Source organism: Camelus bactrianus, chromosome 34 (genome assembly GCF_048773025.1).
Source record: "Camelus bactrianus isolate YW-2024 breed Bactrian camel chromosome 34, ASM4877302v1, whole genome shotgun sequence".
Taxonomy (NCBI): Eukaryota; Metazoa; Chordata; class Mammalia; order Artiodactyla; family Camelidae; genus Camelus; species Camelus bactrianus.
In genome coordinates, this window is record NC_133572.1 from 2,279,875 (window position 1) to 2,301,840 (window position 21,966).

At 51.3% G+C, this 21,966-nt stretch overlaps 1 protein-coding gene across 1 annotated transcript in view; it reads right to left on the bottom strand.

Annotated features, from left to right (window-relative positions):
• The window catches only part of LOC105076702 (maestro heat-like repeat-containing protein family member 1), a 63,654-nt gene that overhangs the window by 3,485 nt on the left and 38,203 nt on the right, over positions 1-21,966 (bottom strand). Inside the window, exons 20-39 of the mRNA XM_074357410.1 lie at positions 21,380-21,502; positions 20,887-21,039; positions 20,028-20,150; positions 19,658-19,737; positions 18,930-19,065; positions 17,200-17,289; positions 12,768-12,872; positions 11,860-11,995; positions 11,319-11,416; positions 10,644-10,793; positions 9,765-9,919; positions 9,378-9,513; positions 8,559-8,752; positions 7,670-7,807; positions 7,347-7,464; positions 6,837-6,977; positions 6,341-6,514; positions 1,608-1,766; positions 1,134-1,256; positions 231-336 (exon numbers count right to left, since the gene is read on the bottom strand). Coding sequence (XP_074213511.1) covers positions 231-336; positions 1,134-1,256; positions 1,608-1,766; positions 6,341-6,514; positions 6,837-6,977; positions 7,347-7,464; positions 7,670-7,807; positions 8,559-8,752; positions 9,378-9,513; positions 9,765-9,919; positions 10,644-10,793; positions 11,319-11,416; positions 11,860-11,995; positions 12,768-12,872; positions 17,200-17,289; positions 18,930-19,065; positions 19,658-19,737; positions 20,028-20,150; positions 20,887-21,039; positions 21,380-21,502 — 2,638 coding nt within the window. The remainder of the gene's footprint in view (positions 1-230; positions 337-1,133; positions 1,257-1,607; positions 1,767-6,340; positions 6,515-6,836; positions 6,978-7,346; positions 7,465-7,669; positions 7,808-8,558; positions 8,753-9,377; positions 9,514-9,764; positions 9,920-10,643; positions 10,794-11,318; positions 11,417-11,859; positions 11,996-12,767; positions 12,873-17,199; positions 17,290-18,929; positions 19,066-19,657; positions 19,738-20,027; positions 20,151-20,886; positions 21,040-21,379; positions 21,503-21,966) is intronic.

Below are 21,966 nucleotides of genomic sequence, written 5' to 3' on the forward strand. Positions count from 1 at the left end.
CCAATGTATACGGTTCTCTCCCTGACAAAGCAGAGCACAGACTGTGTGTATGGGGGGACCCACACAGAGCCCCCCCTTCCTCCTCACCCCAACACAGAACTTGAGCCTGGTGGCGGGACAGCCTGCGATCAGGGCCGAGCTAGGAAAGGGGGCGCCACTGTGCCCTGGTTCAGGCCTGGCGCTCCAGCAGGAGGGAAGAGGAGGGAGGGCTTGCCCAGGGAGCGTCTCACCTATGAAGCTGACGGCAGCCGTCCTCAGGAAGGGCTGAGGGCTCTTGAGGAAGCCGAAGCTCTGGGACAGTAACTCCCCCAAGAGCTGTCTTCTGCTGGCGCCCACCTGTGGACCCAAAGAGGGGCCGCGCTGGCCAGGAGGGCGGGGGGGGGGGCGCTACTCAAGGCAGCCTGCAGCCGCGGCCCTCCGCCACCCCCAGCAGTGCCGTTCTCTCTCCAGCCCTCACACTCAGCCCCGCCCCCGCAGCAGTGCACACTCAGCAGGAAGTTCAGAAAGAGAATTTTGCTCCTTGGTACCAGCGTGATAAAGGAGAAAGCAACTGATGTGGGGCAGGAGACAGAGGTGTGCACTCCGGCTCCAGGCTTCTCGTCGGCAAGAGCCAAACCGAAACCTGCCTCCCCTTCCTCGTGTCCCTGTCAGGCTCCAGCGCGTTAAAGGAGGTAAACTGCTTTGTAAACTGTGAAGTGCGCTATGTGTGAGGCAGTATTAACATTCATAATATTAGAATTTCTCATATTAGTTCCTCACCAACCCGCTTAGCCCTTAAATGTGCATTTTCCAACCAGGATTCCTGATTCCTGCCCTGGCTTGACTTCTTAGGAGCCACAGACCCTTAACCCCATGACCCCTGCCTACGTCTCCTCCTGCCAGCTCTGGCCGGAAGGCCTCTGTCCCACTGCCATCTGCTCCCCTCACAGGATCTTCTGAGCCTCTGAAGGCAGAGAATGGGATGCCAAGAGGCTCAGATGGGAAAAAACAGGGTCCTCAGGGTTTGCTAGTGATAAAGAACGAGGCATGGAGAGGACATCTTCTGTCAGCCCTCCCCTCTTTACCCACCCAGCCTGCCGCCGAGTGCCTGGCACGGGTGTGGTGACCCTGCCCCGTCAGAGACTCTCACTCACCAGGTACTTGCATGTCTCTTCCAATACCTGGATGTGGTCGCTGAGGGTGGTGTGGCGGAATGTCCGTGTGAGCGATGACCAGCCAATCACTTTAGTCCACTCGGTCAGGGCCCCTCCACAGGCCTGTGGGACAGAGGGGAGGGAACCCCAAAGCCTAACTCCTGCCATTCAGCAGAGCGAGGCCGGGGGCTGCGCGGAAGACCACGATGCTGGCCCCCACAGGGCGTGGCGGGGGTGGGAGCTGGGGTCAGGGACGCACGGGGCCTGGTCCGTGACACAGGACATACACAGCTTCAGGGAGAGCAGCATACCAGATAGGGAGGAAGGCACCCAAGAGAGGGAAGCGCTCGGAGCCAGCCCAGGGGACGGTACTGAAGAGGACGCAGAGCATGGCACCAAGGCCAGCTCGTGGGAAAGGGCCCACAGGAAGGGGCTGCGCGCCGGCAGGAGGCGGGCAGCTGAGGCTTCCGGTACCTTGACCACCTCGGGGTTGTTGTCCTGAATACTGAGCAGCAGCGGGACCAGGAAAGTGTAGATCTCCCTCCAGATGGAGGGCCCAGGCTTACATTTGTCAACCTGATGCAGCATGTGGCCCAGGGCAGAGGTGGCTGAGATCTTCACCTGGTCCCTCTCCTGCGCGAAGGGCAAAAGGGAGACTAGGAGGCTGAGGTTCTCTCTGGCGCTGCCCGGCCTGGCCTCTGGATTCCCACATCTCATATTCCACGTCCAAAGCCCACCGATGCTGACGGCACTGGGATCACAGGACGTAAAGGCAGCAGGGGCGCGTATCGGGGTTGTTCTCTTTAGACCCCCAGGGTGAGTAAGCCGGCTTGTTGAGACACAGAGCTCGGGAGACCAGAGTGCACAGCTTCAGTTCTGCACGGACCACAGCCACAGCCGGTAACTTTATTCTAAGGATTTAGCTCAAGAATGCCAAATTTGCGGGGCTGGGGTACAGCTCAGTGGTAGAGCACATGCTTAGCGTCCCCAAGGTCCTGAGTTCAATCCCCAGTACCTTCATTAAACCATAAATTACTTAAACAATAAATAAATAAATAAACCTAATTACCCCCCAAAATTTTTTTTTAAAAAGAATGCCAAATTTTAAAAATTACATATGGTTAAACTAGTTAAAGGTTTGAACAAATTATTTTAGATCTAATTAGCTTGTATTATTTCACAGTGATCACAAACAAGTAAATTCTGGACACTTTCAAGAGTATATTATATATTAATCGAGCAAATATTTACTGAGCACCTATGGTGAGTAAGGCATGGTGCCAAATAGCAGAGGTGTTGTGGGACAAGACAGACAGTCCCGGGACCTGTGGAACAGGGGAAACACACTTTAACAAACCGGATTGCACATCATTATTTTTTGCAGAGTGAACACAATGGCTAAAGAGAGATGATTCAATGTTAGCACATTAATTTAAAGAAACAGAAAGTATCACATGCAGATTAACTCAAGATGGGTGACTGAGCACTGCTTGTCATCCTTCCTGCCCCAAAGCCCTAAAAGAAATGGTAGAGATGTGCTTTTCAAATCGGTAATGGCTCTGGAATATTAGAGCAGGTCCCCCCGCTGAGGACTGGAGTGTCCCTGAAAGACAGACAGCAGACAGGACTGGAATTAAATTTGAAGCCACAGCCTGAACAGACGGCTGCAGGAGGTGGGTGTGTTCTGGGAGAGCTCCGAGCTTACGGGCCGTGAACAAGGGGAACAGGAGGGGACACCGGGCAGCCAACAGAGAGGTCATTTGGGGCGCTGTAGTCCAGACATACAGCCCAGTTTCTCCCCCGCCCTGCCCTCCCAGAATCCCCCTCACTAACTAGCAAGCAGCAGGGCTGTGGTGTCTAGACAGAGAGGCAGGAGGGAGTCCTGGGTGCTGCTGGGCGCCTCACAATCAGAAGACTAGATCTTGGCACACCTGCCTGCCCACGATCCCTGGGTGCAGCCCCACAGCGACGGGAAAGCACTGCTTTCACAGAGGGCCAGCCAAGAACCAGCAGTACAGAATTTCCAGAGCTACCACCAATACTCACCGAACATTTAGGGAAACCAGCACCACAAAGGGAACAGACAAAACCCCATCACATCCAAGGACACAGTTAATAATACAACCTGAACAAAACTTTAAAGAAAGCATAATCAAATCCTCAGAAGGATTTTGGTTTAAAATATATATATATATTTTATCTCTCTCTCTCTAGAGAGAGAGGGAGAGAGAGAGGACATTTTTAAAAAGTACTTGGAACCCCAAACCTTGACATTATAAGTGAATAAGTAAATAAGTAAATAAAGACATGCAAAAGTCAGGCAGTGTCCCCACAGAATAATGCAGTATCTGCTCAGATATCACACCATCAACCAGAAGAGAAGAATAAAGAGCACTTGCTTAATAGAGAAATAAACTCCACAGGTCAGCTGAATAGCAGAATAATCATAGCTAAAGCGTGAATAAATAAGAGGAGAATCAGCCCAGGAATTTTTCCAAAGTGGACAAAGAGATGGGAAATATAAAAGAAAAATTAAGAAACATGGAGAATATGACCCAGCAATCCCACTCCTGGGCATATATCCAGAGGGAACCTTAATTCAAAAAGACACCTGCAGTCCAACATTCATAGCAGTACCATTCACCATAGCCAACACATGGAAACAACCTAAGTGTCCATCGACAGGTGACTGGGTAAAGAAGCTGTGGTATATTTACACAATGGAATACTGCTCAGCCATGAAAAAGAATAAAATAATGCTATTTGCAGCAACATGGATGGACCTGGAGATTGTCCTACTAAGTGAAGTAAGTCAGAAAGGGAAAGAAAAATACCGTATGATATAGCTTATATGTGGAATCTTAAAAAAAAGACAAATGAACTTATTTACAAAACAGAAACAGACTCACAGACACAGAAAACAAACTTATGGTTACCAGAGGGGGAAGGGGGTGGGAAGGGGAAAATTGGGAGTTTGAAATTTGCAGATACTAATATATATAAAATAGATAAGCAACAGTTTATACTGTAGAGCACAGGGAGCTATATTCAATGTCTTGTGGTAACTTATGGTGAAATAGAATATGAAAATGAATCTATGTATGTTCATGTATCACTGAAGTATTATGCTGTACACCAGAAATGGGCACAACATTGTAAACTGACTATATATATAAAAACTGACTATATATATATAAAAGAAACATGAGGAATAAATCCAAAGAAGTTTCAAAAATAAAACAGAAAGACAGAAAAGAGGACATCCCGATGAAACAACAGAATGTCACTACTGAGCTTTGCCTAAGTAAGTGCGCATGACTAAGTGAATGACAAAGCAGCACCTAGAACCCAGATGGTCTGACCCTTGGGTCAGTGTTCTCTTTACCCTGATGGGTTACCACTGTGGAGATGATGACATTTACTGTTCCTTGGTTAGACCCTAAATCTCAACTTTCCATTCCAGCAACATGGAAGAAAAGCTAACAACCTCTCCGCCATAAACAGCTTTAAATAGTAGAGAAAATATACAAAAACATTCTTAAATGCAGAGCTGAGCTTTCAAAAAAGTAAGAAAAATTCCCAGGGGCCAAAGATGTAGAGGTTGCTGACATTCCAGCTGCTTGGGCGGCGTCGGGGGACAGGACATCAGGATGTCTCTAGTGGGGAGGGGATGTCACTGGGCTCGACAGGGACAAGTCTTCTCACATCCCCTGGTCTCCCCAGCCTGCCCCCACGGTAGCGCGGACTGAAAAAACTGCATACCCTAAAGCTGAGAATGAATTCAGAAATGACAAGTCTCAGCAAAGAAACAGAAGAGATTAAAAAGGAACTGCAGAAAGCGTTAGAACTGAGAAATACAAAATTGGGTCAGCTCAGTGGCAAAACAGAGATGTCAGAGGAAAGAGTCAGTGGACTTGAAGAAGGAGCAATAAAAATTATCTAACCTGAACCAGAGAGAAAAGCGACTGGAAACGAACAGAAGCTTGGGGCTCACTGGATAGTAACAGAAGGTCTCACACCCGTGTCACCACACTCCCAAAAGGAGAGGAGAGACAGCGTGGTGCTGAAAACATTTTAAGAAATAACGGCTAAAAATTTCCTAAGTTTGGTGAAAGATATAAATACAGAAATTTCAAGAAGCTCAGAGAACTTCAAACAGGCTAGACCCAAAGAAACTCATCCCAAGACATCGTTAACTGCTGAAAACGTAAGATGAATTCGAGGCAAAACAGACACTTTCTGACGAAGACTGAAAACATTGAATTAACAGACCACAAAGGGGAAAAAAAGAGATGAGTTTAGGAGGGAGGGGAGAGCTTCAAGAAGGAAAGGTGAGCAAAGGAATTTGTGAACAAGAGAGTACATCTAAGTACTGACTGTATACAACAGTAACAGTGATGGTGAGGGTGCTGAGGATGACATAAAGACGAAACTTGGGGGTTTTAAAGGAATGTGGAACTGAAATACTGGACAATATTAATAGATAAAATGGGAGGGTGTGATCAGAGTTAAAGCGTTCTACAGTCCTTATACTGTTTGGATGGAAGGTAAAGATATTACCTGTAGGTGTTCTTAAGCATACATGGTGACGTTTTAAAGTAACAGAAAAATAGATGAACCAGACAATGACCCTGTCATTGTGGGGTGTCCAAGCTGGAAGGGGAGTAAGACTGATACAAAAATATCTCAAATCCAAGGTGCACGAACTCAGAAGTTAGAGGCACCAGACCAGGAGTACTGTAAGCATGCGGCTCTGACGTCAGGTCCACTCAGCCCTCAAGCTCTATGATCCGTAAGGAGGGTGAGACGTGGAGCGGGTTGGTATTGGTCTGGGAAGCTCTGATTTGTGAGCCTTTGGGTTCTTGAGACGAGGCTCCTGGCATTCTGGGGTCCCTGTGTTGCCTGAGAGAGGGCAGGGCCATGCTCCTCCCCCCACACATCACCCCATGGCGGGGTCTGCTGGAGAAGATGCTTGGGGTTGGAACCCATTTTGTGTCAGTGTGTCACTTTTTTTCCTTCCTGGTGACAGAGCAGTGCTACCCCTGGACGAGCATGTGCTACAACTGTGTGTAAGGGGAGTGTGTCTGGGACAACCCCCTTCCTCAGCCCGGGGGCTCCAGCCCTCTCCCACGGCCCCCGGCACACGCGGGCTCATTCCCAGCCCCAGCCCACTCGGCTCCCGTCCCATCCGGGACTCAGGCCCGTACATCGTTGATGAGTGGGCGCAGGTGTTTGGAGATGCTGCAGAAGACCACCTTAGTGTCCTCTGCCTGCCCGTGGCAGATGATGTTTCGCAGGCTCTTCACTGCCTGCACCGTCACGCGCACCTCGTTCTTCAGCAGGTCTCTCAAGGATGGAACCAGGCTCTTCAGAGATGCCGACTGTTGGGAGAAGGCAGAGGTCACTCACCACCTGGGGGGTGAGGCAACACTCTGGGGACAGGGTTCTGAGAAAACAGAGGATGCCCAAGACACTGGACAGACGTGGGGAGCCTGGGGGCCGGAGGTGCCAAGGAAGCGGACGGCTGGTGCCCAGGGTGCGGGGCCCGATGGCCAGTCTATGTGAGTCTACAGTCAGGATGCTGTGTGGCCCGAGGATGTGGGGTTGGGAGATAGACCAAGCCCTGGGTCATCAAAGACCCAAGGGAGGGAGACGAAACGCTCCCGGGACCGACGCCAGTCCCCGTCCGGCCCCCGCTCTCACCTGTCCTGGATGCAGTGCCAGGTTACCGATGCCCCGGAGCCCAACTTCCTTCATAACAAGGTCAGGCTCCTTGATCCACTTGACAAGGTTGCTCAGGAAGTCGTGCCCCAGAGTCTGAGCCACTGACCGGTGCCAGAGGAGCTGTGGGTGCAAGGAGACCACAGCCAGGGATGGAGAAGAGGTCACAGGGACCCAGTGCACCCTTCAGCACCCCCTGGCTGTGGCCAGGTCAGGACTGCGTCCAGTTGAGGAAAGTGGCAGATCTGGACACGTGGAGTGGACACTGCAGTAAGGAGTGGGAGGGTACGCTGATAAGGTTTGAGTTTTGAGCCGGGTGCTGGGGTCCACACATCATTCTGGGGGGACCAGAGCTGCTGGCCCCGCCCCCGGCTTCTCCTGCCTCCTCTAACCAGGCTCCTACTCTGTCCGCTCTCCACGGCCCGCTAGCTAACATCTCTGTGAGTGACCAAATGAAGGGCTAGGGCCGTGGGCCGCTCCCCTAGCCCTCACCTGCGCGTACAAGGCCCTGGCCAGGGTCTTCCAACGGTGATCTAAGCTGTAGAGGAAGTTCCTGACGAGGCTGAGGAGCTGGTGCAGGACGGCCGGCTCACAGTTCTTCACCATGGCACTGGGTGGGACACAGGAAGCCAGGAGTTGCTGGGGGGACATGTCAAGGGACCAGTGTGCACGGAACAGGGGAGGCGTGAGGGCTGAGGAATCAGGAGACCAGAGGGCTGGGAGATGGGGAACGAGGGGTGCTGAAGGCTGGGCCCTTGGAAACTGGGGTCAGGGGGTTAGAGTGGTGCTAGGAGGTGATGGAGCAATGGTCCCACCTGGTCAGGTCCATGATCCCCATATAGTAAAATTTGGGGCAGGACAGGAGGTCCCAGCTGCGATGCTGATTTCCATAGAACACCACGCCCTCATACGCGGCTGCCAACAGCACCAACTTCACCACCTCCAGGGCACAACTGAAGGCCACGCCATGAGGTTTGTGAAAAGGAAGAGACAGAAGGATGGGTGAAGCATTACTCCCTGGTTTGTATCCCACCGCCAGCAAGCCGGGAGACAGTCCCCTGCCTCGGTAGCTGGGTTCTGCTTTCCCGCTGACAGCTGACAAAAGTCCACGGCTCTGTGAAAACCATTTCCACTCACCCCTCCCACCCTGGAGCTCACGCAGCCATGGAGGCCGAGTAAAGAGCCTAGAAAGACACTCTAGGGCCGTGGCTGCTCTCCAGGGCGTGGAGGGCAGGCGAGGGTGTCTCTTCACTCCACGCCCAGCTCGTCCGAAAGTCTGTGCTCACTGGTCTCGCTTGTTCTCATTTTCGTGTAAGACGTCATTTGAACAAAATGCCCTGAGGACACTTATCTAGGAGTCCGACGGGCAAACATCTGAATCCTAGTAGTGACTTGTGCAGGACGGCACCGCTAGTGACAGGCAAGCCAGAGGCCAACCAGGTTCAAAGGACCACAGCCGCACAGGGATGGTGACACAGACGTGGTCTCGCCCGGCCAGTTACCATCCAACCGAGCGTCCCTGTGTGCAGAGCCAGGGCCACGCACACCGACCGGCAGTGCGCCCACCGAAGGGTTAGTGAGAAAGGTGGAGACACGTGAGACCACCCCCACACCCTCTGCTGTCTCCTCGCTTCTGCCGCTGTCCTGCAGGGCTCTCAGGAATGGACTGGTCTCATTCCTCCGTCACTTGGGGGGCTGGCTTACCTAGTGGGATCGAAGGGCTTGCTCTTGCTGCCCAGGCCCCCCTCCTTGGTGTAGACCACCATCTTCTGGGGGGGCTTCTGCTCAATCACCCAGCAGAGATGATGCAGCACAGCCAGCAGCAGCCGCGGGTAGAGTTCCTTCACGGCCTCCTGGCACAGGGATCCCGACAGCATCTCACACAACGCACAGGCCACCTGGGGGAGGAGACAGTGGAGGTGGGGACCAGATCTGACCGGACCTGAGCATCAAACAGACCCACGATCCCGCACACCGTGTCCCGCCCTGCCCTCCCCGTCACTGCCCCAAGGTGAGTCACAGCTCACTCTGACTCAGGCTCGCAAGAAGCACCCCAACACTGAAAGGCCAGTGCTCATCCCCGGGGAAATGAGGGGGCCACACAGGTGCACTCTGCTTTCTCTTCACTCCTCTGACTTTAAAAATCAAAAGGAAACCAACTCCAAAGTTTCAGCAGAAGATGCTTCAGGGCATGTCAACTCCAATTCCGGGCCACCAAACATCCTCCTCCCCCAGCCTCTCAGGCCCCCCCAGAATGGGTGCCAGCCCCACAATCAGGAGCTAGAGAAAGCTGCTTAGCTCGGAACGTTTCCCTGTCCATAAAACGGACCACCCCTGCCCTTTCCATTGCCGCATCATTCAGTTCTTAGGTGTACAGTGCAAACAGAGGTCACCACGCTAGCCGCGAGGGCAGTGCTAGTGATTCCAGTGACAGCCTCTCCTCTTTGCTCCTCCCCGACATCTGCTCCTGCCCCACAGGCCCCTCTGACCCGGAGTCTGGGGCCCCTCCCTCCCTGTGCTGACCGCCACAGGCTGGAAGGGCATCTCCCCGGTCTCGTCCCTGGAGTCGAGCTTTTCCAGGACGCCTATGAGCACCTGCAGGACACCGATTGTGGTCTCTCGTTGGGTGCCAAACACCTTCCACAGCGACAGGCTGGTTCTGCAGGACCCAGAGACAGCTGTGTCACGCACCCTGCTGACCATGCTTCTAGGGCTAGTCTGGCCTCGCTTGGGCCTGGAGCAGCCAGGTCTCACGGTCTGGAGGGAGTGGGACCAAAGAGGACTTCGCCAGCAAACACCGATGAAGTTTGATCGGCATCTAAGAGAGTGCTTCCTTGTGCACTGACTTCGCGCGGGGCGGGGCGGGGCAGGGCACGTTTCCCGGCAGGAGGGTGCCCCGTAGGGAGGTACCTGTTCCAGGGCAGGGGCTTGTTGAGCAGCAGGGGCACCACAATGTGGGCGTTGTTGCCCGCCAGCAGGCACATGGCCCGCAGGGTCTCCTCCTTCGTACTGGGCTCCAGCTGCAAACTGAGCCATTCCAGGATGCCCTCCACAACTTCCTCAATCTACAGGGCAGAGCCAGAAGGGTCTCCATAAATCCTTCCATGCTTCCTTCCCCCAATCCCTCTCTACCAACTCTCCAACCCATCTCTGGTACCTGGGCTACGTAGGTAACATAAAGGAGTGGAGGCCATGGTATCCAGGATCAGAGAGAAGAGGGTCTGGAGAGCCCATGCCATATATAAAAGGGACAGTGTCCACTCAGAGAGCTGTCCTATGTGACCTCATTTTAAAGTTGTTTTCAGTGAAGTGGGAAATGTGGATTTTTATGCAAAATATAACTGTTTTACACATAAGTCTAAAAGAAAATGTATTCAAATGTCCGAGTCCTTCCATGAGCTTGCTGGTTGGCAGTTGGCAGCCTTACCCTTCAGAGGTTCTAAGCCCCCATCGCACCCCAGGGAACCGGGGTGAGTACCCCCAGCAGTGCTTCCTTGCGCTCTGACCATTAGCCATCCAGCTGCCCACAGCCCTGCGCATGGTCGTCATGAGCCAAGGAAACGGCCCCCACATGGGAGGAACTGCAGTTCCGAGCTCAGGACTCCAAATGCCGGGGCTCAGCGGAACCACGGAGGAAGTCTAGTCCCAGCCTCCAACTTAGAGGTGAGTGAACTGAGGGCCGCAGAGGAGAGGGACCTGCCCCAGGCCCTCTGGCCGGTCAGTGAGAGAGGCAGGAGAGGCCGCGCTCCGGGCTTGCTGGGCACAGCTGGCACCACGGCGCCACCCTACCTTCATCATATCTCTGCCCCGCTCCTTCAGGACACCACTCATCAGCTGGGCTGCGGCCAGAGACTCCTTGGCCTTGCTGTTGGTCAGGCCCTCCATGGCCGTCAGCACCAGGTTGGTGACCTGCATCTGGGTGAAGTACTCTGCGAACGCCTGCAACACGGTGCGGTCAGGCTGGACGCGGCAGGCCCCCAGCGGGAGACAGCCTGAGCCGCCCTCCCGGTCAGGGCCGGGGGAGGGAGAGTACCTCTGCGGAGCATGGTGTGCTTTTGTCCTAGGCATGAGCTGTCTGCCAGCTCCTGGAAGACCCTTTCACTGGGGACAGAGTCTTTGGGGACCGGAGGGAGGTGCAGCGTGGGGCTCAGAGGGCAGAAGTGGCTTGGGCAGCGTGCGGAGCCGGGTGGGGGCTGGGACCCTTGGTGACCGCTCTCTGAGGCATGGGCTGGGTGCCCACAGAGCATTACTAGCATGGAGCAGGTGCTTCTCAGGGGGACGGATAAGAAAGGATAAGGACCCATGATGCTTGCAAGGGTGAGCATGTGGCAGGAAAGGCTCCCCAAAGGCAAAGCTCGCATCCAGTAATGGGAAGGGAAGGAGATGGGGCATAAGGGTCCCAGCCCAGGAGTCTGTAAACGGGAGGCCCAGGCTCTCCCCACTGGCCTCTGGCACACCCCTCACCTCGGCAATCTCAAAAGTGCTGTTGTAGAACACGCTGGCACTGTACACTTCGCTCCTGCCCTCTTCCTCCCACAAGCCCTGTTTTTTCCTTGCCGTCTCTGAAACAGACGCCCAGCCCAGCGCTTAGACACTCAGAAGGAGCCTTAGGCCCCCACTTCCCCAGCTGCCCAGCCCGAGACACCTACTGAGCCGAGGCGGCTGGGGCGAGGAGTAACGTGTGGGGCTGGGGGTACAGGGAGGACACGAAGCCAGGGGATGTGAGGGCCGATGTCGAAGGAACCCCCTGACCCCGGTGCCTGCCTCAGAGCAGGAGCAGAACTGAGTAAGGGGCTCAGCCAGATGGGGAGAAAATGATGCAGAAGAACTGTTTTGGAGTGGGCATATTTTTGTCCCAAGAAGGTATCTATAGATGTTTGTGGGCAGGTTCCTCAGTGGAAAGGATGTGCTCAGTAACTCCTGGGCTCCCGCCCTCCCGGGACAGAGCGTGTGGGGACAGCCAGGCCTGGCGGGGGCCCCAGGGGGAGGAGAAGACTCTCTGTACTCTTTTGCTGCAGGAGGATGCAGTAGAGGCTGTAGACGGCCTGGGCAGACAGAAAGCAGATATTGTCCACGGGGTCCTGGCAGCGTACGGCCAGCAGCCTCACCAAGCGCCCCAGCCGGGTGAACTCGATTTCTGTCTGGAGAGGAGAGATGGAAGCCACAAGTCATCCCAGCCAATCCCTCAGGCTGAGTCGTCACAGGAAAAGAACTAGGAGGAGGAGCTGCCTGGACCAGAGAGGTTCGAGGTGGGATGAGGTGAGTTTATCGGGGATGGAACTGGACAGGTGAGTTGTGGCTGGGAAGGACATATGGGATCACAGTGTTGGAAGGACCTTACACTGTCCCCCTTCTTCACCTCTTGACACACATCTCCCATTCTTCAAGTCTAGCTCAGATGCCTCCTCCTCCATGAAGCCTTCCGGATCCTTTCTCTTGCAGTCATTTGTGTTTTGATCTTTTCTTCCCACTACATTTGGTTTGTACCTTTGTTATCACCTTCTATTATAGTTTGTTCTATGCCTGCCTCTCTCCCCAGCGGTCTGTGAGATCCATGAAGACAGACAACTGTGTTGGTCCTCTGTGTATCCACTGTGACACCTAGCACAGTGCCTGGCACAAGATGAGTATTCAGTAGCTGCTTGTTCAGATGAATGGAATCAAACCAAACCAGGTGGGATGGAAGTGAATTGATGGATGGAAGGAAAGGCCAAGAAGAAGATGTCAGAAGGGAGAAAGGAGAGAAAAGGTGAGGTTCACAGGAGAGAACAGAGGGTGGGGCCAGGAAGATGGAGGGTGAGCATCAGTGGCTGAGGCCCGGTACTTTATGAGATGAAATTTGGGATGAAGGCGGCAATGAGAGTGACTGGAGGGGACACCAGGGCTCAGTCTCCAGGAAAGGCTCCCACTCACTTCAAAGTTGTTCATTTTTGCAGTGAAGCCAAGAATACAGGCTGTGCACCACATGGCCCGTTCCCGCTCACTGTCCTTCTGGGAGTTCAGCCACACGTCCAGGAACTGGAGAGAGAAGAGAAGGAAAGGAGAGGCCTGTTCCGCCCAGTGGGTGGAAAGGTGACCTTGAACCCGGCTTCTGCAAAGTGCGCCTGCAGGCAGGTTACACGTGGGTCAGGCACCAGGAGCCCTCATTCCTCCGACCCCCGATTTTGCTAGGAATCTCTTCCATTATTACCTCTTTCTTCAGGCTAAAGCAGTGGCTTGCAGATTGTATTGATTTTCAGTCACTTCAGTGGGTTGTTCTACCTAAGTGTCCCCCTACCCACCTCCTCCCACTCTTAAGTAGAAAGAGGAGATGGTGATAACAAAGAAGAATCATTGTATTTGCTGATTCCAGAGTGAACTGGGCATAAATATGCTTGAGAAATACAATTATGGATGATTCCTCTCTGAAACACAATGCACAAGTGGTCTCACAGTTGGTAAATCATGGGCTCAAAACACCACTGATCCAGAAGCTTCGCTGCACATCAAGCTACAGCCATCAATCTGACAATGCTGCAGCTAAGCAGACAGCAACCCACAACTGAAGAAAAGCTGACCCCAGGACTGAGACAGGATATGCACAAGACATTGTACTGGAGAGCAAGGGAGCTACTGAAGACACTGCAGTCGTGTTCAAGGGACTCAGAAGTCAACTTGAAGAGGCTCCTGTTGACCAAATATGGGACAGTTTAAGCATCGATAAGACTAATAGTTGTGATTAATACACACAAAGCATTTTAAAATTCATTTTCAATTCAAATGATGCTAGAGAAATAACCTTCACTGGTCACCTTCTGAGAATATTAAGAAATAATTTACTACTTTGAAAACTAATGAAGGGAAAGGATCCAGCACTTGTTTTTCCTCTGTGAGCTATGCCTCAAAGCAACCAGTCAATAGAGGTGACTTCTCCTTAGAGAAGAATTCCAGACAAAAATGAATAAGGAATGGTAGAACTACAATGTTATCATTTTGCAAAAACAGATAAACAGACATATATATGAATATATATTTTTTCATTCAATGGAATACTACATAGCAATAAAAAAGAATGATCTAGTGCCACATGTAAGAACACAGATGAACCTCACAGTCATAATGGTGACGTGAAATAGTACAGACACAAAGTACATCCTGTGCCCCAGTGCTCACAGCAGCACTGTTTACAACAGCCAACACATGGGGACAACCTAAGTGTCCATCGACAGGTGACTGGATAAAGAAGCTGTGGTATATTTATACAATGGAATACTACTCAGCCATACAAAATAATAAAATAATGCCATTTGCAGCAACATGAATGGACCTGCAGATCATCATTCTAAGTGAAGTAAGCCAGAAAGGAAAAGAAAAATACCATACGGTATCACTTATATGTGGAATCTATAAAAAAAAAAAAAAGAAAGAAAGAAAAAAGAGGACACTAATGAACTCATCTACAAAAGAAACAGACTCACAGACATAGTAAACAATCTTATGTTTACTGGGGAAGAGAGGGTGGGAAGGGATAAATTTAGGAGATTGAGATTTGCAAATGTTAACCACTATGTGTAAAAATAGACAAAAAACAAATTTCTTCTGTATAGCACAGGGAACTATATGCAATATCTTGTAATAATCTTTAATGAAAAAGAAAATGAAAATGAATACATGTGTGTGTATGTACAACTGGGGCATTATGCTTATACCGGAAACTGACACATTGTAACTAACTATTACATCAATAAAAAAAAGCAAATAGGCCATATCTTGCTTCATAAAATAAAGTAACAAATTTTAAAGAATTGAAATCATAAAAAGTCTGTTCTCTGACCATATGAAATTACACTAGAAATCAATAACTGAAAGATAACAGAAAGGTTCCAAACATTTGGAAATTAAACAACACACTTCTACATAATCGATTGGCCAAAGAGAAGTCTCAAGAGAAATTATAAAATATTTTGAATTGAATGACAATGAAAATATAACATATGAAAATGCATGGGATGTAGCAAAAATAGTGCTTGGAGGAAAATTTATAGCACTAAGTGTTTATATTAGGAAAAGAGAAATATCTCAAATCAATCATCAAAGTTCCCACTTAAATAAAAAAAAACTAGAAAAAGCAAAATAAATCCAAAGCAAGCAGAGGGAAGAAAATGCTACAGATAATAGTAAACAAGCAACTGAATGGGGAAAGTAATAAAACAAAAAAATTGGTTCTTTGAAAGATCAACCAAATTGATGTTTCTAGCAAGATTAACAAAGAAACAAAGAGAGAAGATAAATGAAAAAGTTTATGCAAACATTAAAAGCACAAGTGAATACTACAAACAACTCTAATTTACATAAATTCAACAATTTAGGTGAAGAGGAAATGGACCAATTTCTTAAAAACCAAAACTCACTGAGGACGAAGCAAATAGTCTGAATAGTTCTATAGCTATTTTTGAAATTGAATGTATAGTTTAAAATCCTTTCAAAAAAAAAAAAAAGAAATATGTAGGTCACAATGTTTTCAAGGGTGACTTCTATCAAACACTTAAAGAAGAAACAACATCGATTTTACTCAGTCTCTTCCACAAGGTAGAAGAGGCAGCACTTACCAGCTCATTTTAAGAGGCCAATATTAACCTGATACTAAAATCAGACGAAGACAACAAAGAAGAAAACTATAAGGCAGTATCCCTTATGAATATGGACATAAAAATTCCCAACAAAATATCAGCAAATTAAATCCAGCAATATATAAAAAGAATAATACACCAAAATCAAGTGGAGTTCACTCTCGGAATACAAGGCTGCTTCAATACCTGAAAATCAATCAGTATGATCTGCCATATTAATAGTCTAAAGAAGAAAATCAACATGATCATATCAGTTGATTCCCCCCCCCAGAATTTTACATAATTCAACATCGATTAATGTTAAAAATTCTCAGTGAACTAGGAATAAAAGAAAACCTCCAAACCTGGTAGGTGGCACCTACCAAAAGTCTAACTACCATCATACTTAGTGGTGTAGGACTCAGTGCCTTCCTCTTAAGACTGGGAGCAAAGCAAGGATGTCTACTGCCCCCACTCTACCCAGCATCATCCTGGAAGTCCTAGCCAGTGCAGTAAGGTGGGGAAGTGAAATAAACAGGTATAAGAACTAAAACTGTCCCCATTTGCAAGTAAGATGATTTTTACATAGAAAATTCCAAGGAGTCCATATACCCACCAAAAAAGTCTTAGAAGTAATATAAGGTCAATGTGCAGAACTCAATTGAATGTCTATATGCTAGCAATGAATACTTGGAACCCCAAAATGTTTTAATAATTGCATTTACAGTATCTCCAAAAAATGAAATACTTAGATATACACAGGATCTATATGCTGAAAACTACAAAACGCTGATGAACAAAATCAAAGATCTAAAAAACAGACATAACATGTTCATGGATTAGAGGACTCAGCATTATAAGGATTTTGGTTCTTCCCAAATGAATCTATAGATTTAATGCAACTCCATAAAAATTCCAGCAGGATTTTTTGTAGATACAGATAAGCTGATTCTAAATTTATATGCAAAGGTAAACAGAAGAAAGTTAGAGGAATCCTGCTACACAATTTTAAGACTTACACTAAAACTAGAATAATCAAGAAAGTGTGGTATTTGGTGAAAAGACAGACACAGAGACCAATGGAGCAGAACACAGAGCTCAGAAATAGTTCTACAGAAACTCCTGTGAAGGGCTGAGCGGGGATGAGAGAGAGAGGACTGCAGCAATGCGCGGAGGGGAAGAAAGAAGAAGGGAAATTTCTCCTCCAGGGGAGGACCAGGGTTATCTGGATCCCGCCCTGGTCGTCCTTCCCCTAAGGCTCTGCCCCCAGCCTCTATCCTCAGTTCTACCTCTTATTTTTCCCACCCCTCGCCTGTTCTCCTGCTCTGTTCCCAGCTGTCCCAGGTGGACTGTGTGCTCCCCAAATTCATGTCTGCCCAGAACCTCAGAATGTGACCTTGTTTGGAAATGGGGTCTCTGCAGATCAATTCAAGTTAAGGTGAGTTCATACTGGGTTCAGGTGGGCCCTAATCCAGTGACTTCTGTCCTTCTTAAGAAAACACACACAGAGAGAGACCACAGGGGAAGGATGCCCTGTGAGGATGGAGGGAGACTTGGAGTGACATGTCTATAAGCCAAGGGACACCACGGGCTGCCAGGAGACACTTGGCGCCTCCAGTAGGAACCAGGCCTGCTGATACTCTGGTTGGGACTTCTAGGTTGTACACCTGAGACGGAACATATTTCTGCCAGTGGAAGCCACTCCGTTGTGGCGCTTGGTTACGCAGCCCAAGGAAAGGGGGCTCCCTCCTGCTGACCTCCAAGCAGTGCTGGATCCGAGTGGGCATCTCGACAATAAGTGTTTCCATTAGCTTTTGGAGGGACTGCAGGGTCTCCCTGAACAGATCCTGAGGGGAGAAGAGGGACTCAAACGATGGCCGGGCTCTCAGCCACCCCCATCCCTCCGTGCTCCGCTCTGCACCCTGGCTCTCCCAGGATGCCTTCCTTGAGAGATCCCGCCCCACAACTTTTCTCCTGCATCTTAAGGGCCACTTGTCTGCCATGAACGTGAAGGGATTCCCTCATTTCCACCAGGACACAGACGTCCGCCTGATGTGTGCTGTCCCAGCGGGCTGGGAGCTCCCTGCCGTCCCAGCCACCCTGCCCCTGCCCCCTACTCCTGGGAGCTCAGCCTGGGACTCTGCCCCCCTGACTGCGGGGCAGCTTGGCTGGAGAGGCAGGGACCAGCCTGGCAGTCAGCAGGGAAACTGGTTCACAAAAGCTAGGACAGTAGATGTCTCTCTCCCGTCTTTCAGTGAATGAAGTGACCCTGCCCAAAACTTTTTTTTTCAAGTTTTTTTCTTTTTAGTTTTGTATTTTGGGGGTTGGCAGTAATTAGGCTTATTTATTTAATTATATTATTATAATATATATTTATATTATATAAATATAATATAAATCTCCTGGGACTGGAGATGGAACCCAGGACCTTGTGCATGCTAAGCACACGCTCTATCACGTGGGCTGTACCCTCCCTCCCCAAACCTTATAAACCTCATAAAGAAAGCAGGTGATCCACCTAGGAGAGCTCCGAAAAGCAGGGGTTGGCTGGCAGAACCAAGGCAACATTTGTGATCGTCCCAGAGCTGACAAGGAGGGGAAAGGAGCAGGAAGGCAGCTCTCCCTGAAATAAAGTCCGCGGAAGGAATCCACCTCCAGAGCCAAGCTCTTCCTACTGGAGCAGTAAGAGCCTGCCCCAGACACGGGAACCCTGTCAGACTGGCTCCCCACCCAAACCAGAGCCACCCTGAGGCAGGTCTAACGCGGACACAGGCAGAGGAAACACCTCAGCCCTCTCTGTGGGAACCTGTCCCTCCCTCATAACAAGACTAAATACGAACTGACAAAGAAGGATCACCAGACAGCGGATGGACAGAAGGCCCAGCGCAAACAAGCACACCGCTGGCCCTGAAGCAAACCAGACTAGCTCAATAGATAGCAGAACATGTAATCTGTTTACGTTTTTATTCGGGTCCTCAAAAAAGTTCAAGAGATGATGGCATCTCTAATAAACAAGAACAACCAGTCAAGGTAAAGGAGTAACCAGAGACCACGAAGGAGTCCCTGGAACCAAAGGCACAAGCGCACATCAGCAGCCTCTGCCCCCGGGGGCGCTCCGGTCTCCTGCTCCCGGGCCCCCTGGCTCTACTTAACCCCACAGGCCTTTAGTAAAGCCCCGTGCGAACGTCCCAGCCTGGTTTCAGTTGTACGACAGTTATGAAGTGAAGGACTGAGGGTCCGCCTCTGGGCCAGAAGATTAAGTGGCAGCAGGAGTCACCTGTAAGTGCCCCCAGGAAGGAGGCGTGTCTCCTGAGGGAGTTCAGACTGCATCACCTCCGACCCCTTCCTCATAGGAGGTCTTCCTTCCCATGATTTTGTCCTTATTAAATAAGGTGGATGAGCCTTCCATAAAACTGCCAGGCCTGTCCATCTCATCCTCTCCGAAATAAAATTAAAATGCAGAGACAAGCATCAAAGAGTGAATTACCACGTTGGCACTGGCCTCCTGGGGACTGGACGCCTCCTTTCGCAACACATCTGTGGGCGGCAGGCAGAACACACTCTTGTAGCACGCCCGGAGCAGCTCTGCTCTCTCCTTCACCTCTAAGAGGGGCCTGATCTGCCTGTGATCCAGGGAGGAGCAGAAATGTAAGCAGACAGTGGTGGCCGGCAGCAACAGCTGAGGAAGGTGTGGAGAGAAGGGGGACATGGAGGGACAGTGGGGCAAGGAGGTGGAAGGTGCCAGGAGAGGTGATGAAACAATAAAGGGAGGAAACAGTAAGAAAAGAGGGAAAGAACCAGGAACACGGAAACAGAGGAACTCACAGAAGGAGAGGGGCACAGTGATCACAGGAAATGGCACTGACATTCTGGGGTGACATGTGACTTTCTGGTTCCCCAGATGTTTGGACGGGATGGGGGATCCATGACGGGGCGGAGGTGTCTGGTCAGGGACAGCCCTGAAGGCAGAGGGCGGCCTGGGGCAGAAGCCACGGCAGGTGCCCGTGGACACGGTAGGGGTGGTCTTGGCCAGGGGCTCCGAAAATCCCACCTAAAGAATCTTGGCGCAAGGAAGCAGCAGGCGTTGCCTTGTGGGGGCTCACTCCTGCCTGGAGCCCTGAGGCCAGAAGCAGAAACTAAGAGGTGGGCACACACTGGGGAATGAAGAGCCGAGTGCAGGCAGAGCAAGGAAGACAGAGCAGCTGGTGTGCTCACCTGAAGTCAGTGACAATGCTCATCGCCTTCTGCCTGATGGGGCTGGAGATGGAGGTCAGCGGCTCCTCCTTGATGAGCTCCTGTGACACACACGCCCAGAGACCAAGAGGGTCTGGAACACCTCTCTCTTGCCTGCCTCCCCCTCCTCCCACCCCAGAAGGTAGGACCTGGAATCTCCAGGGACGTCCGTGCTCCCCACAGTGGCAGCCCCCATGCAGCACCCACCCTTGCCCTGACGATGGGAAGGGAAGGGAAGGAGCGGGAAGCGGGGCACGGGGAATCGGACTTCTCCCCTCCGGGCCCAGCCTGGGAGCACTGCCAGCGGTGTCTGGGGGGACCCGGCTGCCCTCCCCACGGCAGGGTCACTAACCACCATGAAGGCCACCATCTCCAGTTTGTGGGGGAACTCCAAGCGGAAGGCCGCGGGCTGGCTGCCCAGGACCCCGGTCAGCTTGGTCAGAGCGTCCAGGTAGTCCAGCTTCAGGTTCTTGTCCTGAACGAAGCGTTGTGCTCAGGCCCAGGTGGGGATGCTCTGGGGCGGGGCACCACTCACACGGGCTCTGGTCATGAGGAGCAAGGCCCTCCGTGGCCTTCCCCAGGCCGAGGCCCCGCAGCTCTCCGCCAAGGGCAGCTCGGGAAAGGGAAGCCTGTGGCGTCCACGCGGAGGAGAGGCCGCATCTCACCCCGGTGGCACTCTTAAATAAGGGTAAGTCTAGCTGCCTTGTCTCTCTCAAGGTACCGTCTTTCCACTGAAGAAGTTCTACCGAAGGATGTCCAGGTGGATGGTAGTGGGGCCGGGAGTGGGGAGGACTTCCTCCCCTACCCTGGGGACACATGCTCTGGACAAAGAGCGGAAGCAGGAAAATTAATTGGGGCTCCCTCTAATGCCCCCGAATGCATCTTCCAACAACTGTGTTAGGGAACTTAGGTTTTCCTCATTCCTTCGTCAGAGAGGGCAGCAAAGAGCCCAAAGGCAGACTGCGCAGCAGGCCAGCAGGGAAGGAAACACTTTCAACAGACCTCACACCCCTGCGGTCTCCTCCCCCGGCCAGTTAGCCAGTTAGCGTTTCAGAGCAGCAGGATTAAGGAGAAGGACTGAAATGTGGAAGAGGCAGTCACTGTCCCATCCCCACCACGGGGTCCCGTTCAGGGCCAGGCATCTCTTCCTTGCAGGGGAAGAGGGAGAAGGCAGGGATGGGCGCTGGAGACACCGAGCAAACAGGAGGTACCTTCTCCACGATGCAGTGGCGGTAGTGCTGCAGGACCAGGGCCAGGATGGCGTCCAAGTGCTCGACGGCGGCCGCCTTGCTCTCTGAGACAATCTTGCTGTAGCACAAGTAGATGGTGTGACAGACCATCCCCCACTCCCTGGGCTGATGCTCCTGCAGGGGAGGGGGAAACTCACCTTCCCGTCCGTGCGTCACCCTATCCTCCTTGCCTGATGGGGACGTGGCGGTTCAGAGAGAGGGCAAGGTTGGGTCCAAGGGCTCAGAAGGCCAGATGGGGCCGTGGAGTGGTGAACAGCTCGGGGGCTGCAGCTGGTGACACCCAGGCCTGAAGCATGGCCGTGAGGGAGGGGAGGCGGTGGGTGGAACCTCCCCGCAGTTGGTCAGAGGGAAACAAGAATTTACGGGGGAGTCACAGACATGGGGGGGCTGAGGCGGTGGGATGCCTTGGAAGGCTTTGAGGGGAGGCCAGCAGAGCCCCCACGGGCATCATCACCTTCATCAGTCTGAGTATGAAGGATGAGGCCTTGTCGGTGAGGACAGCACCGTACGCCTGCAGGTGGTCCAGGGCTGTCTTCAGATGCTTCGTGGACACAATGCTGAGCACCACGGCGATGCCCTGGAACGGGGAGAGCCTCAGCACCACGCCACGGCTCAGGGTGAGCCCGCGCCAAATGTGCCCCCACGGAACCAGGGAGCCAGAGAGAGGAGGGAGACGAAAGGGAAAGAGAAAAAATGAAGGGAAGGGTGGTTCCTGCACCTGAACTGTTTAAAATCCAGATGGAGAACCAAACATCCCTGCAAGAAGTAATTTAAGCAGTCAATTATCCCAGATTATGAAAAATTAGAGTATAGCTCTGTGGCAGAGCGTACGCTTAGCATGCACGAGGTCCTGGGTTCAATCCCCAGTGCCTCTAATAAATAGATAAATTAATAAATAAAATTTTAAAAAGAAAAATTAGAGTCACAGATCTGTAACATTCGGGGATTATCAAATTCGACGCTGAAAAATAGAGAATACTTCTGTGCGCTAGGAATTCAGAGAAGGGTTCTTCTGAGGAGGGAGTGGACGGGAGGAACAAA